Below are 18,588 nucleotides of genomic sequence, written 5' to 3'. Positions count from 1 at the left end.
CTCAATTTGTATAACCTCAGTCATTTAATAATAATACTAGTGCTGTCATTTCAAGAGCAGTGTCAAAAGCCTTGTAGGTTGCAGAAAATGCAAATTTCTACATGCAATCTTTAAACACACTTGCACTTATAATACAAATGGAAATGTGAGAACATGCTAATATTATCTATCAGTGTTGCATTGTATATTTCTTTTCAATTATGTATATAAGTGTGTAGACGTGAACATGTTCTTATAGAAGTAACTGTATACACTTATAGTATAATACTTATTATGATTGGTGACTTTATTTTCTTTCACATCACAGATATACATATTTGAAAACAACATTTACTACCAAACGGATGTTCAGAGCAGCTCATGGAGGCTCACATCTTCTGGACAGGAGGGAATCATTTTCAATGGCATCGCAGATTGGCTGTATGAGGGTAAGAAAAAGCTCCCAGAATAGATGAGGTTGAAAAGAAGTATTCAGTATCTGACATCCTGCAAAGAAACAAAGCATGAGACATTTGGCATTCTACAAGCTAAATGTATGTTTACTTGACAAGGACATCTAGCAGCCCTGGCTTTGACTATTACTTGCCTGTGAGCTTTACCAAGTAGTTTGAGTTTGCCTGACCTAAGCAAACATTAACTGAGGAGGTGGTAGGTCATGAATCACATTTAACAGTCTTTGGAAGAAATGCTCTACTTGAGTCAATGCATGTCAGACCTGAAAATGTAGCATTTAAAAAGCAGTGTCCTTGCTCTGTAGTCAGTTTTGTCTATATAGAACTTATGTCACTGTACAGATTGTACATACAGATTACACTATTATACTATATTATATATGATATGATTCATACTATCTACTCATAATCATTGTACTAATATATAAAAGTTTGGTACATTACCTTTATATGTTCATACTAGCTCTTGTAATTTATCATTTAAAAGTGTATTTTGTGATGGTTGTTGTATTTTAGGTTCATTATAGGTCATGTTTTCACACTGACACATTCTGAGCAGTACATATTATTTTCATAAATCAATCAACCAGCTAAACATCCAACAACCCATCCATCCATTATTCACTTAGTTCATTATTTAACCAGCCATTACTTTACATATTGACTCTTCATATGTCCTAACTACAAACTGAAATGCATTTGACAATAACAATGTAAATACATATTGCAATTAATGAGCTTGAGTCCATATTTTCTGATTTGTCCTCTCCTGGTTTTCCAGAGGAAGTGTTGAACACTCAAGTGGCTCACTGGTGGTCACCTGACAGCTCCAGACTTGCCTACCTCACCATCAATGACTCCCTGGTCCCTAACATGTTCCTGCCCCGCTTCACAGGCTCTCTCTACCCCCGGGGGACGGAGTACCCTTATCCAAAGGTGGGATTTGGTGATTTTAATGATAATGAATTAATTTGACCCAAAACAAGCTCAAATATTAAGCTGAAAATAACATGCAAAAATTGTGATTTTCTAATTTTAGGTCAGTCTTTTATTGAGACTTTTATTGACATTCTGCTTCTTCTGTTGGCATGGTGATGCTGAAAGTGCTCAGAGGTGTTGTGAATTTTGCCAATGAAATAATAGGCACTAAGAAAGATAATCTTATACCCCTTTTCCACCGAGCTGGAGCTGGTGCTGGTTCGGAGCCACAGCCTGACTAAGCACCAGTTCTTTGCTTTTCCATGGCCAAAGCTCCAGCCCCGAGCCTCAGAACGGGAGCCAGGGCAAGCACCAACTCTTTGTTGGTCTAAAGCAAGAACCGATTACGTCTGCAGACTGGGGGCGGGGCTAACGTTTATTAGCCGGCTAGCGGGGGTTAGCGTTTATTAGCCGGCTAGCGGGGCTAACGTTTATTATCCGGCTAGCGAGGCTAACGTTTATTAGCAGACCAGCGGGCTTGACGTATATCAGCAGACTAGCGGGGTAAACGTTCATTAGCTAAGCTGACTAGCGTGGCATTTACAGATAGTTAAAGATTTGCTGATTAAAAGTACTATTACAAAACATTATGCCCTCTCAAAAATTGAACTTTGAATCTTTTTACATCATAAGCATTGCAGTACTGTGCTGTGTAGTTTGTGTCTATCATGTTGTTTCTCTTTCTTTCTGTGTGTTTTTCTCTATTGTGTATGTTATATTTTTGTGCACAATTTCCCTCTTGGATATTAATAATCTTAACCTTAATAATGCACTTTGAACCCTAAATCATTATCCAGTAATCTTCCGGTCAGCTTAGCTCAATCACGGATCCCATAAAGAGCTGTCTCACTACAACATTGACAAAAAATCACTTCTCCTGTTGAAATAAGTCTATTCCTAACATCTTGATAATGCACAACACTTCTTACTACCTGAATCTATTGTCACCTGCAATGGGATGCACCTCCCTTTATTGCAGCTTTATTATATCAAACCAGTGCTATGAATAATACATCTGCAGCTGTAGCTTAACCACGAAGGTTAGTGAATCTTTTTCTTGTTTAATTCATGTTAACGCTGACTTGCTCCCTTTTGAAGAGGGAGAGTTTTTAAATATCTGTGGCACTGGGAGGGAAAAAGGAAAATGTGACGTGCTTTAGTTCCCATCCATTGAATATTTTAGAGCACCAAATACCTCTTAGATGGAAGATGGGTTTGTATGAAAATTAGTGGTAGGAGGGTCATTTGGTGGTTCAGACTTATAGATGGGAGGGGGTTGGGGCTTCATAGGAAATAATAAAATTAATGAAGCTGTGCTTGATCGTAGCCTTGCCTACACAGCAAAATCTATACACACACATACACACACTGATTATGTTGCTTATATCACTGATTGGGGTCAGCGATGTAACACTACAACCTCTGAATGAAGCAGGGATTTAATTGCTTTATGAGATACATATTGGGTGTCATGGGGATAAATTTGAGTGGATGTGTCATCTGTGAGTCAATATGCAGTAAAGAGAATACCCTAGACTAGAGAATACACCCTTAGTTTTACCATCACTGCAATATCCAGATTCAGAGGGAGAAACTGTGCTAATATTAATGCCTCTGCAGGATCTACAGTCACACTAGCAGCTACTGTATGTGAGGTTAAGGTTTTCCATTTTTCACCATCTTAGTTTAGCAATCTGCTAATTAGCATGAAACCTAAAGTACAGTTGATGCTGGTAATGACATTAGTTTTGACCTGATGAGAGGAGAAATTAATATCTGCATGCCAAACCGGCCGATAATTGTTGAGATATCAAATAAAACACATTAATGAAGAAAGCATTTTCGGGGGAAATGTCTCTCAAATTCAAGGAGGCAGCAATAATTCAGAGATATTTTGAACATTAAATAGAACACTATTTAATTAAGAAATGTAATTATAGATAATAGCCAATAAATTGAAGTTATATATTAAATGAATTAGAGAACTGCAATTTTCTGCACTGTCTACTATCTACTAATATGTATGTCAGCACTGTATGTGATAAGCCAGAATCTTCTTGGTACATGATTGCTTGACTACTTCTCATTAACTAGAAAATGTATTCTGAGGTTCAATATTTCTATCATAGTCCATCTGAAATCACCCACAGCTAAAAAGTCTGATTTATTTAACAGATTTTTCAGATTTAATCAGTGAATCATTATTATGAATGTATGTTTTTGCTTGATTTCTACAAATCTTAACTAAATTTGGTTAGAAACATGAAACAAAATAAATTCTTGAATTTATTTGGAAAAGTTCTTTTTTTTGTGGTAGCTGATCGACAGTCATTTATCGGAGATGTTTGATACAGTTTGGCTGCTGTATTGTTGCAGAGCAGCTTGTAAATAAGTAGGATTATGTCCTCAGGTCAAGGAAGGGGGAAGGAAGGAAAAGAGTAAGGAGGAAAGAAAGGAAGGAAGGAAGGTAGGAAGGAAAGAAAGGAGTAAGGACAAAAGAGGAAGGAATTTAGGAGAGGAAGAAGGAAGGGAGGAAGGAAAGGAGGAAGTGAGGAAGGAAGGAAAGGAGGAAGGAAAGAAGAAAGGAAAGAAAGGAGTAAGAAGAGAGGGAAGAAAGGAGGAAGGAAGGAAGGAAGGAAGGAAGGAGGAGGGAGCAAAGAAAGAGGGGAGGAGGGGAAGAAGGAAGAAAAAATTTAAAGAAAGAGGGAAGAAGGAACAGTCAAAAAGAGACAGGGTCAATTTGACCCAGGAGGACGACAGGAGGGTTAATTACTGATTGCTGAATATATAATAATGCCAAGGAAATGATAATGCTATATAGTATACCAGTCCCTTATTTGGCAGTTTCATGTGTTTCACCATCAGATTGCTCCCGTCATGTAAGATGCAGTATTGACTTTTTCCAATAAGCTATTTTAACTTCAAAAGATCAGAAAATGAAGTATTTATATATATATATATATTTAAACAAGCATAAGTGCAGAATAGATGCTGTCATCTTTGTGATAGGTCATGCTGTATTTTTGAGATTTCCCCTGTCATGAAGACTAATGAGCTCTATATTCTTAGGCTTAAGCGGAGGAAAGTGCCTGACTTGCCCCGAGGCTGCATCATAGTTTGCTCTCTGCTTGTTTTATATTCTCATTATATTCTCTGCTTAAGTCTTATTGTTAATGTTCAGGATGATGGTATTATATAAAAATAGAAAACAAGTGTAGCGTGTTTACTTGTTCATTGAATTTAATTGATTATCTGTATTGTCTTTGATCCAGATGGGTCAAATTAATCCCACCGTCAGACTCCATGTGGTCACTCTGGATGGCAGCTCCCTAACGACTGAACTGAGACCTCCTGATAGTTTTGAAAAGAGGTAACATTTAAAGTAATTTTGGATAATAATAATGATATGATATTGATTCAGGCTGCCTGTATTGGTTAATTGCTCTCTGCTTTGGTTTCCTTAGTGAGTATTACATCACTTTGGTGAAATGGGTGACTCAGGAGAAGCTGACTGTGCGTTGGGTGAATCGAGCTCAGAATATGTCGATTCTTTCACTGTGTGACGTCACCACGGATACCTGCACAAAGGTAAGAAACGTGTCGTCATGGTAACATATTGCATTCACTTGAAAAAAAAAAGAAAAGCTCTGTTTTCCTGAATGAATGAGATAAACTAATGCCAATGCCATCTATATGACTTAAAGACTGGGGCATCTCTCAGTGTCTCAAGGCAAGGCAAGGCAGTTTTATTTATATAGCGCATTTCATACACAATGGAAACTCAATGTGCTTTACATAAAACAGAAAAACACATTAAAACATTAAAACATACAATTAACCCCCCACCCCCACCACACTATTAATAAAAACAAAGTAAACCCAAAACAAAGTAAAACTAGATTAAACTAAACAAGCGGGCCATTAAATCAAGCTCTCAAGAAGGGAATGAAAAGTGTCTGCTGTTTTAAATGATCTTGTTAACTCAGAAAAACAAGAAAAAATATTCAGAAAAACAGGGAAATTTGTCTTAATTTAAAAAAACAGGGCTGTTTTCATTGTTTTTCAAGTGAATGTAATGAAATAAATGTATTCATTTTAATATGTTATGTGGACTGACTCGCTCTCTCCAATTTAGAAACATGTGATGACATCAGAGAAGTGGCTTGATCGGCAGGTGAGTGCTTCATTATGTCTTAAAGGCCAGTGTGTTCATAATCTTCATATAAAAAGCTGGTAATGAAATAATAATCCAATCACAAATAATATCCACATAAGTAGAGAGAAGCTAATATAAGGCAGCCACAAAGTATTAATTGGGTGGAATTACCTGCTGCTCCAAAGGTTCACACAGGAAACTCAGCACCATGTATATTTCAAAAGCACGACACCTATTAATGCCAAATAAAACCGAATCAGTCACTAATCTGCAGCTCTGACTTTCTCTTTCTAACCTCTAATCACTTCCACTTTGACTTTTTTTATTTTATTTTGATCACTGCTATGCTACCGTCAATGAAACCCAACACTTCCTGCTAATGTTTTTTTAATTAAAAGCATTAAAAAGAAGAAGAAAGGGGATGGATTATAGGCTACTCTTTGAGCTACTAGAAGGCTTTGATTGTGAAACATCAATGCAGGAAGAGTTTTGAATTGCATTCATGCTCGCTCAACAAAGAAAAACGTAGCAAAGTAGAAGTGATAGGAAGTGATTAATGAATAAAAAAAACTCAAACAACAGCCACCGCCTGCAAAGTGGTGAGTATGACATGAGTGTTGTTTGAATCAGTGCTTTTGAATTACACATTACACTCAATTTATTATTTAAAAAAACTAGTAAATATGGATGAAGCTGAGTTTCTTTAAAGAGACAACATCAGTAGCAATTTAAAGCTGGACTAGATCAGAAAACAGTGAAGCGTCTTGTTAAATAATATACTTTATTAATGAAACAAGGGAAAATTGAAATGAGGGCTTGTATCTAATAGTCTGTTTGACATTGTGTTAGTTGGTTTTTGTTGCCTATCCACTTTTTCTTTTCTTTTTTCTTTTTTATGTATTCTTTTTTTAAATTGACTTATTTATTTACTTTTTTTAATTATTATTTTTATTTATTTATTTTTTTTAATTTCTTCTTGGTTATTTATTTATTATTTATTTACTTCATTATTATTATTATTTTTATTTATTTTATTTTATTTTATTTTTTCTTCTAATTTATTCTTAGTTATTTATTTATTATTTATTTACTTATTTTTTATTATTATTATTTTTATTTATTTTATTTTATTTTATTATATATATATTTTTTCTTCTAATTTATTCTTGGTTATTGGTATATTTTTTTCTTTTGGTGTTTAGATGTTTGTGAAGAAAAAGTTTATACCTTGTTTCTGTGTATTAATCTTAAAATCAATAAAAAATAAGTGAAATATATATATATAAGGCACATTAAAATACCTAAAATACTTTTGCATTGGAAACTATTAGAATAATGCCTCAGATCCATTTCTCATTCATCCTAACAGTGCTATCAATGTTAATAACTTAATTTTATGTATTTCTACTACTTGTGTCTAAGCAGTTTTATGGCAATGTTTATGGCAATCTTTTCTGTTTCTGTTTTTTTTTTCCTAGAATGAAGAACCAGTGTTTTCCAAGGATTGCACAACATTGTTCATCACTATGCCTTTACAACAAGGAGGCCGCGGGACATTCAACCACATCACCGTGATCTCCAACCAAGTAAAACTATTACAGACTTTTATCGAAATTCTTCTTTTGTGTGTGTGTGTGTGTGTGTGTGTGTGTGTGTGTGTGTGTGTCTTTTAGTTAGTCCTTTCATTTCATCTGTCCTGCCTTCAATAGATTGCTTCCAATTATTCACACTGCCGCTGCGATTCCATTTTAAAATCTCATCATTTTGAGTTATATCCTTACTCCATTCTCTAAAACACTGGAGAATTAAGAATACATTGAATACATTAAGGAGAGTACAGTGTTGTACAGTACCACATTCATTCCCTTTCTGCAGAAGATAATACATTGAACAAAAGTTTACAAAACCCCTTTTAAGACACTGTGAGGTCATGTGAGGTCATGTGAGGTCATGTTTTCACGCTTGTTGTGTCTCGTGCTTCTCAGTCCGACGGTCAAGAGGTCAACCTCCGCCACCTGACCTCAGGAAGCTGGGAGGTTTCTCAAATTCTGGCGTATGATGAGAGCACAAACTCAATGTAAGTTTGACTTACTTTAAAGTATTGACGCCGTACAATATGATGGAATAAATTAAAAAAGCTCTGGAATGACTAAATAATAATTCGATATTTTCCAGTTATTTCCTGAGCACAGAGGATGATGCAACACAACGGCAACTGTACAGGTAACATATGGAAAAAAGCTTCATCATGTATTAACCCTCCTGTTGTCTTTGAGTCAAGGAAGGAAAGAAGGGAGGAAGAAGGAAGGAAAGGAAAGGAAGGACAGGAAGAAGGAAGGAAGGGAGGATGGAAGAAGGAAGGAAAGGAGGGAGGGAGGAATGAAGGGAGGATGGATGCATGGAGGAAAGAAGGAAGGAAGGTAGGAAGGAGAAAGGAAAAGAGCAAGGGAGGGAGGAAGGAAGGAAAGAAGGGAGGCAGAAGAAAGGAAAGGAGGAAAGGAAAGGAAGGAAAGGAGGGAGGAAGGAAGGAAGGAGGGAAGGTAGGATGGAAGAAGGAAGGAAGGGAGGATGGATGGATGGAGGAAAGAAGGAAGGAAGGTAGGCGGGAGGGAGGGAGAAAAGAAAAGAGGAAGGGAGGAAGGAAGGAAAGAAGGAAGGTAGGGGAAGGAAAGAAAGAGAGAAGGAGAGAGGAAGGAAAGGAAAGAAGGAAGGAAGGAAAGAAGGAACAGTCAAAAGAGATGGGGTCAATTTGACCCGGGAGGACGACAGGAAGGTTAAAGGAACTGTTTTAAGAAGGAAAATGTGTAATAAGATATGTAATAGTGATCATCATTATTATTATATATGAATTGGATAGTCTATAAAATATAATAATAGTAGATAATAGTGAAAACTCCTCTTTGAAGTGATATCTTTAAATGACTTGTTTTGTTAGTTTTTTCATTATAAAATATATTTAATTTACAACTGAGAGCAGCAAATCATCACATTTCAGAAGCCAGAACCAGAAAATGCATTTTTACTGAAAAAATAACTAAAAGGATTTATAGATAATCAGCTGTTAATATTCCAATTAACTAAGCGTTTCAGACTGAAGGACAGGGCAGTAAATAGTGATTTCCTAGAGTCTCCACTGGTTGCCTGGCAACAGTCCAGCACATAACCCTTTGTGTTAGAACCGTGACATCTCATTTTCACACTTTTGTTTTTGTATGCATTAAACAAACTCGATGTAATGTGTCAATAAATTAGCATTAGAGGTGCTGCTAGGTAGATTTGTTTCACTCCTGTTTCTCCTCAGCAGAGCATTTAATTAGCTAGACTAACTTCCTGCTGGCTGTAAGCATCATATTAACTCTACACACATCAGGATGCTTTCAATCTTCTCATCTAAGTGTCAGCAAGAAAGGAAATAAGCTTATTTCTTAACCCTTTACATACTGTTTATATTCATATTCACATTCATAAACTCCCCATCAGTCGTTAATAAATGTTTGATTAACCCTCCTGTCGTCCTCCCGGGTCAAATTGACCCCATCTCTTTTGACTGTTCCTTCTTTCCTTCCTTCCTTCCTCTTTCTTTAATTATTCCTTCGTTCTTCCCCTCCTTCCAAACTTCTTTCCTCACTTCCTTCCATCCTTCCTTGCTTCTTGACTTCCTTCCTTCCTCCCTCCTTATTCCTTCCTTCCTTCCTTTTCTCCTTCCTTCCTTCCTTCCTTCTTCCCTTCCTTCTCTCCTTCCTTCCTTCCTCCCTCCCTCCCTCCCTTCCTCCTTACTTCCTTCCTTCTCTCCTGCCTTCCTTCCTTCCTTCCTTCCTTCCTTCCTTCCTTCCTTCCTTTCTTTCTTGACCTGAGGACAACAGGAGGGTTAATCCTTAATGAAGAGTGTATTATATTTATTTATGGTAAAGAGACATTCATTTATAGAATATTAAGAAAAAGCAACATGTTTGAATTTTGTTTTTTGTTATGAATAAAGGTTAAAATAGTCAAACCAGTCTTTGAAAAATATTAAAATATATCTTTTATGTCTGTATTAGAGTAGAGAATGTTTCATTAATGCCATATTGACCTTGTGTAATGATAACATCAATATAACTAATGACCAAATATATTGTAAGCAAACCAGAGTTAGTCTTGATACTTTTATTATTTTGTATTTTGGCACATTTTTTCTTTTTCTTTTTTCTATTGCCTTCAGGCTAGAAACACATTGTATCTCAAATATTGGAAATGATCTCAAAGCAATTTCTGTAGTCTTCAGAAACCTTTTGTTGTTCTTCTCACAAAGGGTCTCGACTGTGGATCCATTTCATAAAGAATGCCTCACCTGCTCCCTCTTCAAATCACAGTGCAGCTACTATGACGCTACGCTCAGCCCAAACTATCAACACGTCCTTCTCAACTGCAGAGGTAACATCTCATTACGACCCAAGGCAGCAGCATCGTGACTGAGTGCTTCATGGCAGGGCTTCCTAAAAATGATGTGATCACTTTGACACACCAGTAACACAAAATGTTGAGGAGCTGCGAAAGTTCAATTGCCTTCACACCCTTTTTCACAGCTCTATTTTTAAAATCTTGGCTCATAGTTATTTTAGACACCATATCGTCTCTAAACAGCTATTAGAAATATAATTTTAGTATTTAATAACCTTTTGTATCGTAATGATTTTTACTTTGAGAGGTCTCAATCTTGATCTTCTTCTTCATGTTTGATGAGTCGAGTCAAAGTATTGAATGTGAAAAACAACGGCTACTACACACTGAAATATTTATTTTTCAGAATAAGAGTCTAGCGTACAGTGTATTTAACTCACAAGGGAAAGATCTGACAGGAAAAACAGAACCAGAAGAAAACTCAGAAATCAGACTATAGTTTCCAGTCTATTATCACATTGACTGTAACAAGAATGAGATCATTTGTGTATAAGATTTACAATACTAATCCCTAGACTTTTTTTTGATAAGCTTTTATTTAAGCTTTAAATAAAAAGGAAACACAGCTGGTGCAATCAGCCATTTATCACTTATGGCGCTTTTCCACTACACAGTTCCAGCACTACTCGGCTCGACACGGTTCCAGGATCGACCTTTTCCATTACAAAAGGGTACCTACTCAACGTGGGCGGGGTCGTCATAGCAACGCTCCTCGAAACTGCCGTGACTTCTTTTTATACGCGACACAAACACACAAACAATGGAGGACATGGAGGCGATGGTGTACTTGCTGCTGTATGTGGCTTTCTGTCACACACAAAGCAACAACATTGAGCCGTATGGCTGTAACGCTGTTGCCGGTATTTAAAAATTGCAGGTTTGATTCTTGCGTGGGACGGCTCATGACTCTTCCAGCGACAACTCTTCTGACCAATCAGTGGCCGGCAGTCTGATGACGTCACATTTAGTATCAGCTTGGCTCGCTTGGAACCTCAGCAGAGCAGGTACTAAAAAAGTACCAGGTACCAGGTACTATCCCTAGTGGAAACGCAAAAAAAAGTCAAGTCGAGTCGTGCTGGAACTGTGTAGTGGAAAAGCGCCATCAAATAAAGGATACAATACAAATATCCACTGTGTTTGCCATTACAAATTGTATTTTTTGCACCTTCTCTTTTTTCTTCTTTAGCTTCTTTAGGTGCGATGCCTCTTGAGTTTCCCTGTGTGTAAAATGTGCTTTACACTTTTTTCCCACCAGGTCCTGGAATACCCAAAACTACTCTTCACAAACTAAATGATTTGAATAGTAAGTACTTCCACAGACAAACAAATGTACTTTTTTTTTTTTTTTTTTTTTACCTCATCTCGCCCAATTGCATCAGTTGAGTGTTATTATCATTTGGGTAGAAGTTAAATTCTCTAGAGTGTGAGTGTGCCCCCAGTACCTGAAAAGTCAATGAAAAGTGCACTAATGTTTGGAGATTGAGTCAGTATAATTAAATCATTCAGGTAAAATTCAGAGCTTTACTTAAGACTGTAAAAAGCTGAACCTGAGGATACAATTAAGGTTAAAGCTTTAAGTGCTCAACATGTTGTCGAGTGTGCATCTGAGGCACTTAGAGCAGAGTCTGGGGACACTGCAGTAGGTAAATGATCATATTCTCTACTCCCCGAGGTCTGCAGACTGATGTGTGCTGATTAATCCTCTCTTACATTTTTACTCATCATACAATTTGACCTCGATTGGGCAAAACATCTAAGTGCACTTACGGTCTATTGACTTGTGGAACTAACAAATATGACTATTGTTAATTATGATAAATTCTCAGAACATTGAAATGTATTAGCTATGCAGGATTTTATGAAGTTTATGTGATGTGTATTTGTTGCTAGAGTGAATTTTGCTTTTATTCAACTAATTGTTTTTCCTCTGTCATCAAACAGACTACAAGATTCTGGAGAAGAACACAGTATTAAGACTTGCTCTGATTACCAGGAAAATACCCAAATGGGAAAAAAGGACTCTGCAAATCAACAACTTTGGTATGACATTGCAATCATCTCTATTAATATGCAACATATTTAGTTATGTTTTGTGATGATCTTTCTAATCCTGCTTAATTTGGCGATACCTGTAATTACTTGTAGAAACCAGGCGGGGAGTTCTGGTCCTCTGAAATGAGGCCAACGCAGAAGTAACTTAGGACTGCATTCTATCAAAAGGCCACCAGGGGGCAACCGTTTTGGTGTCAAAAGGACTTCCGTCTCTATACAAGTCAATGGAGAATTCACCAACTTCTCACTTGATTTCTAACCTCAGTAAACGTTTTCAAAATGTGTTTATGGTCTCAATCGCTAGTTTAAAGCCTTCTTCAATGCAGTATGATGTTCATTTGGGACATTTAGGCCTCCCTGATTTTATATTTGATGATAAAGCAGGGTATGCATTAGGACGTGGCTACGTCCTGATTGACAGGTTGATTGCCCAATGTCCTTGAGATCTAGCCCTTGCAACCATAGCAACCTCCCCGCCCATGGCTCCGCCTCATGCCCATATAAGTAGAATCTGTGTTTTTATTTTTCCCAGCATACACCTGAAATTTTCAAGATGCTGCTGCCTAGAACTAACTATTGGCTTCCGAGCAGCAGTCCACGTTACGTCCATGTTACGTCCATGTTACGTCCATGTTACGTCCATTTCTTTTATACAGTCTATGGTAGAAACACTATAAGTAGGGTTTAAGACCACGTTCATGTCACATTGGAGTTGTCGTTATTATGAGTTTCCAACTTGTAAATGGCATTCGTGAAAGGTCAGATCAGACTAGACGCTTAATAATATGGAAGTGCCTGAAAACCGAGCAAAGACGGACACTTCACATCAGACAAAGTACATCGTCCAATGTAATTTAACCCAAATGTAATGGATATAATTTAACTCCATCTATTAATATACCTTCATGCAACCAACTCAGTTATTATACAACCTTCCTGACTAGTCAGACATGAACATTTACAAGTCCTTCCCATCAATCAGACATAGCGTGATCACAGTCCATTGTTGCAGCAGGAGTGCAGCATTGGCCAATCAAACATCAACACTGTATTTGTACTGTTTACACTACAATTGTTGTGAAAAAAAAGCTGGTGCCATAACTTTTCTGACTCATAAAAATCCTCTCTGTGAGTATTATAAAACTTTAAATGCATCAATCTGTTACTCCAATTTTCAAAGTCTCTCTTCAACATTTTAACACCTTGAGCATCTATTTCATCAGAAATATAAAATATAAATAGAGGAGCATAGGTTTGTTTACAGTGCAGCCAAACTTCTTGTAACTACTTCACAATAAAAGCTTGTGTTTTGGCTGGTGGGGAATGAACATTTAAACAGTGAGGATGAAATATAAAACACTACAGCTGGATTACATGCTGCACATAGAAACTACTGCAGGAATGGCGGACTCTAAGAAACACCACTAAGAAATTACTTTACAGAAAGGTAGTTACTGGATATAAATATACTGAATAATGTAGACCACAAACATTACCATAAATACTGAAAATCTTATGGGTTATAACTAAGAGTTGTCTTATATCGACTTCATTGTTCACCACTTATTCCAATTCATTGTCTCTTTGCTTTGTTAACCCTCCTGTTGTCCTTGAGTCAAGGAAGGAAGGAAGGAAAGGAGGGAGGAAGGAGGGAAGGAAGATGGAAGGAAAGGAGAGAGGGAGGAAGGAAGAAGGAAGGAGGGAAGAAGGAAGGAAAGGAGGGAGGGAAGAAAGAGAGAAGGAAAGAAGGAACGAAAGGAGGGAGGGAGGAAGGAAGGAAGAAAGGAAGGAAGGAAAAGAGGAAGGAATGATGGAGGAAGGAAAGGAGGGAGGGAGGAAAGAAAGAGAGAAGGAGGGAAAGAAGAAGGAAGGAAGAAGGATGGAAAGGAAGGAGGGAGGAAAGAAGAAGGAAGGAAGGAAAGAAGGAACAGTCAAAACGGACGGGGTCAATTTGACTCGGGAGGACGACATGAAGGTTAATGAGTAGCAGTCAGGGAGTTGATGGTTAACATTCAGTTGTGCAACTTTCTACATAAAACATCTGCAGCATTATATATGCATGTGAACAGGACAGTCAAGCGTGCTAAAAACCAGACTTGGAAATTCAGCATGAACACAACTGAGTGAACAGGTGCAGAGCTTTTTGAGGTGAAAGCCCTGGAATCAGAAATGCGGTATGTCCATTTTCAATTAGAGGGGATGGCTCAAAATATGACTTCCCTACTGTGATCTAGACGAGAGACAATGTGATACATATTTAAGGCCTCTTAAGCAAGGACAAAGTCACATTTTTATCCAAAGTTAAACATAAATGAAATTGCAGGCTTAATTTTCACATAAAACTCAATGTTTACTTCATTATTTTCATGTAAGCTGCCTTTTCAGCCTGGTCATTCAGGTTATAGTACACTTGTAGTCGTAGTCAAGGGCAACTGGACTTGCATTGTAGCCTTAAAGACATTCTGACACTCATTTAAAAGGTTTCATCTTCACTTCTCATACCTCTTTATTGAACTGATAAGTGATACTTTCACTTATCCTCTAATGACAGTGCTTAACACCTCTCACAGTGATCTCATGACTCTCACATCACATCACGGTGAATCACTCACATTGGCTTAAAAAACAAAGAAGAAGAAAAATCAACCCAAAACTAGGGCTTCTTAGGTGAATCCTCAAAAATATTTTTCCAAGACTGCACAGCAAGTCCAGTTGTCTTTGGCTCTCTACTGAGATATATGAAAGCATTTAAAGATCTAAAGCAAAGCAAAAGTATTATAACCAGTAACTAAAAAATAGCAGTTCTCTGTGTTACCTCTCCAGTCTGTTTGATATGACTCATTAACACAGCCATTTGTTTTTTATGAAGGTGCTGTGCTGCACTGTTGAGCTTTGATGTAGTCAGAAGGATAGATGTACATGCTGCCTGTGAACTGAATGTTAAAGTGTAGGAGTTACTGTGGAAAAACTAAAGTTGCAGGAAATGTATTACTGACTGCAGATTCTGTTGACTTGTTTTTTGCAGAACTTCATCTGGAATTAACGGTGCCAATAGATTTTGATGAAACCAAGGAGTACCCGCTTTTACTGATGCTGTATGTATATTCAAATGCATTTTCAGTTTAACCTTTGTGTCGTCCTCCCGGGTCAAATTGACCCCGTCTGTTTTGACTATTCCTTCTTTCCTCCCTCCTTCCTTCCTTTCCTTCCTCCTTTTCTTCCTTCGTCCTTTCTCCCTTCCTTCCTCCTTTTCTTCCTTCCTCCTTTCCTTCGTTCGTTCGTTCCTTCCTTCCTTCCTTCCTTCCTTCCTTCCTCCTTTCCTTCCTTCCTCCTTTCCTCTTTCCTTCCTTCCTTCCTTTCTTCCTTCCTTCCTTCCCCCCCTCCTTCCTTCTTTCTTCCCTCCTTTCCTTCTTTCTTCCTCCCTTCCTTCCTCCTTTCTTTCCTTCTTTCCTTCTTTCTTCCTCCCTTCCTTCCTTCCTTCCTTCCTTCCTTCCTTCCTTCCTTCCTTCCTTCCTTCCTTCCTTCCTCCCTCCTTTCCTTCCTTCTTCCTCCTTCCTTTCACCTTTCCTTCCTTGACTCGAGGACAACAGGAGGGTTAAAGGAGCACTTCTTAATGCATGTTATGTTGTTTCATATGCAAATTCTGTAAAATTTGACTCAAAAGCAAACCATTATGAGACCTAATACTAGTTTCGAGCTTTAATACAAGAGAAGTCGTAGGTTAGAAGTTCTTTTATATTTTGATTGACAGCTGTGAGATCTCACTCTTGACTTTGACCTCCCCTGATTGGTTGGAAGTGTGATAATTGCATGAAACTAAGGAAAGACATATCTCTGTACTGAAGGCTGTTCAATGTGCCTGGGTCACAGAGGCCTTCACAGTAATATACGCTTTGGGGCATATTTCAATTAAAGATATATATATATATGAAATAAACCTTCATACTGTAGCTTTAAACAATGCAGAATGATTTCCAGTATGTTTGTGTATGTATGTGTGTGTGTGTGTGTGTGTGTGTGTGTGTGTGTTTGAGATCTCCGCATGTGTTTTTTTTAATTTATTGTGTTTTTTAAATGATTTTTCTTATTGCAATGTTCTTGTTGCAGCAGTTCCTTTTGTCCAAGTTAATCTTCTCCTGAGAGAGACAATAAAAGTGACCTTGACCTTGATTCAACAATTTATTAAATGAAAACACCTAAGAGACTATTTCTTAGGAATGAAACAGAATATTTGTGCCTTAAACCAGATGTTCCTGTTTTTGGCTAGGAACCTCTACAGATAACGGTCATAAAATACAAATACATATATGTGCTTATTTTTTATGACTCCTGTTTGACCTTTACTTTTGGTTTTGTAAATTACGCAAGCAAATAATCAGTTAGTAGTTGTTGTAGCTTTGGTTTTGTGTGTGTGTGTGTGTGAATCCTTGGTTTTCTAAATAGACTAAACTCATTGTAATTTCTTTATAGTGACAGCACCCCCGGTGGTCAGATGGTGAATGACCGCTTTGGTCTCACCTGGGACTCTGTGCTGGTCAGTGCTGACAGCGTTATCGTGGCTCGTCTGGACGGCCGAGGCAGCGGCTTTCAGGGCCAGACGATCCTGCAAGATGTTCACCACAGACTGGGGACTGTTGATGTTCAGGACCAGATCACAGTTCTGGAGTAGGTTTTCTGGAAATGATTGAGTTTATTGTATCATACTAGGGTTAAAAACTGTATACCTTGTGGGTCACCAAGGCATTTCTGTACTGTATTCCTGTGACTTTAGCCTGTATCTTGTTAGCTGCCTAGCCAGCCACTGATAAGCCTCATGTGAGGATGGGATTTCTGAAGTGCTGCTCTAAGTCTTAACTAGCTGCTGGCCTGTAAACCCCTTCAAACTTTAGCCCTGCTGCTTGTTATTGGAGGGCAAGTTGACAAGGCATTTGTTGGAGTTGGTCTGAGTACCAAATTATGTGTAACAATGTCACAAATTACTTAAATTAGCAATATATATATATGTGTATATATAGATTTCTCACATGACTTGTCAAGTAACTCACTGTAATTTTTCAGGCACCTGATCAGACTACCTTATATTGATGTCAACAGAATTGGAGTTTATGGAAAGGTAAGTTAGGCTTTGTATCTAATACAGAAATAACCAGATACATTTTTTATAAACATTATTTTAAAGCATTTTTCCCCCTTAGGCATATGGAGGCTTCCTTACCTCGCTCCTAGTCCTCTCCTACAGCTCTGTTTTCAAATGTGGCGTTGCTGTTGCTCCTATAACAAACTGGAGACTATATGGTAAGATACCAAGAATCACACAGCAATGAAATATCACACATGAGTACAATATAACAGGGTTGTGAAGTTGTAGCTCATTCAAAACATGACAAGGACATTCTGCCAGCCGGTTAATCCAACAACGCATACCTAAGAAGGCAACAAACGATATCTATTTGTCACAATGTGGAATGTTAATTGAAGGAGTAATGTTAAAAGGCAGTGGCACTTTTACCATGAACAATATGTCACCATTAACTGTTTTCTTTTCATCTTTCATAAAGGGTCTGCCTTCAGTGAGAAATACTTTGGCTCTCCAGTGAAGGAGGATCAAAAATATCAAGTAGGACTTGATATCAGTGGTTTATTATAAGGTTTCTGGGGTCAATTTGGAATGAAAACTCTTTGAACATGCCTTTATTTTCACATTATCTATTCATATGAAGAAAGCACTTACTGTACAGTCTCATTACTCTGTCTGTTTGATCTGAAAGTGTTCAGAACTCATCCAGTTTATACTCCTGACCTGACACATGAAACAGTTTATTATGACATTCAACATATAAATGAGATAAAGTGGGCATATTTTATTGACAGTGCGATGATCAATACAAAGTATTAGGTAGTGTATAAATTGGGAGTTTCAATCTTTATATGGACCCTTTGTTGCCATGTTCAAAAAGGCTGCATGCTGTGGAATCTAAATTAGAAAAATGGCCTCCCACCTCTGAAACAGCTATGCCAATTGCAGTTGGACATGTAAAAAAAAACAATCCAAAATCTCTTCCAGACTATAATAGACTATTGTCATCTGAATGGGGCCTATTGGCAAGATCTGAACACACACACACACACACACACACACACACACACACGCACACACACAAATCTGCAGTTAGAGGCAGATGGTTTCTTTTATGGTTTATGTTTGCAGAGATATTGAAAGTTCAGTCATGTCATTCCCCAATATTGCTGATTTTATGCTGCAACACAACAATCTGAATACATAACTGTCACATGCTGTTGCTCACTGTTAGAATAGAATATAAACACAATAGAATAAAAAATAGAAATAAATAATAAAACCATAAATAGTTATTAGAAATGTTAGTTTATATGAAACTGGTATGATGTTTAGTCCCCAACAAACCTTTTTCACAGCAAATATTTAGACGTGTCTCAGCAGGAAAAGCAGAGTTGTTAATTATGATATTAATGATGGCTGCATTGTACTTA

General features: G+C 37.4%; 1 protein-coding gene across 1 annotated transcript in view; it reads left to right on the top strand.

Moving 5' to 3' along the window:
* Window positions 1-18,588, top strand: part of LOC128368313 (inactive dipeptidyl peptidase 10-like) — a 52,104-nt gene that overhangs the window by 28,911 nt on the left and 4,605 nt on the right. The window contains exons 8-23 of the mRNA XM_053329103.1: window positions 308-428; window positions 1,234-1,388; window positions 4,703-4,800; window positions 4,895-5,018; window positions 5,566-5,604; window positions 7,065-7,172; window positions 7,572-7,663; window positions 7,762-7,809; window positions 9,878-9,999; window positions 11,282-11,329; window positions 11,968-12,066; window positions 15,104-15,173; window positions 16,549-16,743; window positions 17,137-17,191; window positions 17,274-17,373; window positions 17,637-17,695. Of these exons, the coding sequence (XP_053185078.1) occupies window positions 308-428; window positions 1,234-1,388; window positions 4,703-4,800; window positions 4,895-5,018; window positions 5,566-5,604; window positions 7,065-7,172; window positions 7,572-7,663; window positions 7,762-7,809; window positions 9,878-9,999; window positions 11,282-11,329; window positions 11,968-12,066; window positions 15,104-15,173; window positions 16,549-16,743; window positions 17,137-17,191; window positions 17,274-17,373; window positions 17,637-17,695 (1,533 nt within the window). The remainder of the gene's footprint in view (window positions 1-307; window positions 429-1,233; window positions 1,389-4,702; window positions 4,801-4,894; window positions 5,019-5,565; window positions 5,605-7,064; window positions 7,173-7,571; window positions 7,664-7,761; window positions 7,810-9,877; window positions 10,000-11,281; window positions 11,330-11,967; window positions 12,067-15,103; window positions 15,174-16,548; window positions 16,744-17,136; window positions 17,192-17,273; window positions 17,374-17,636; window positions 17,696-18,588) is intronic.

The sequence above is a fragment of the Scomber japonicus genome, chromosome 11 (assembly GCF_027409825.1).
Source record: "Scomber japonicus isolate fScoJap1 chromosome 11, fScoJap1.pri, whole genome shotgun sequence".
In the NCBI taxonomy this organism is placed as follows: domain Eukaryota; kingdom Metazoa; phylum Chordata; class Actinopteri; order Scombriformes; family Scombridae; genus Scomber; species Scomber japonicus.
Note: the sequence above shows the minus strand (reverse complement) of the source record. Positions and strands in the feature narration are given on the sequence as shown.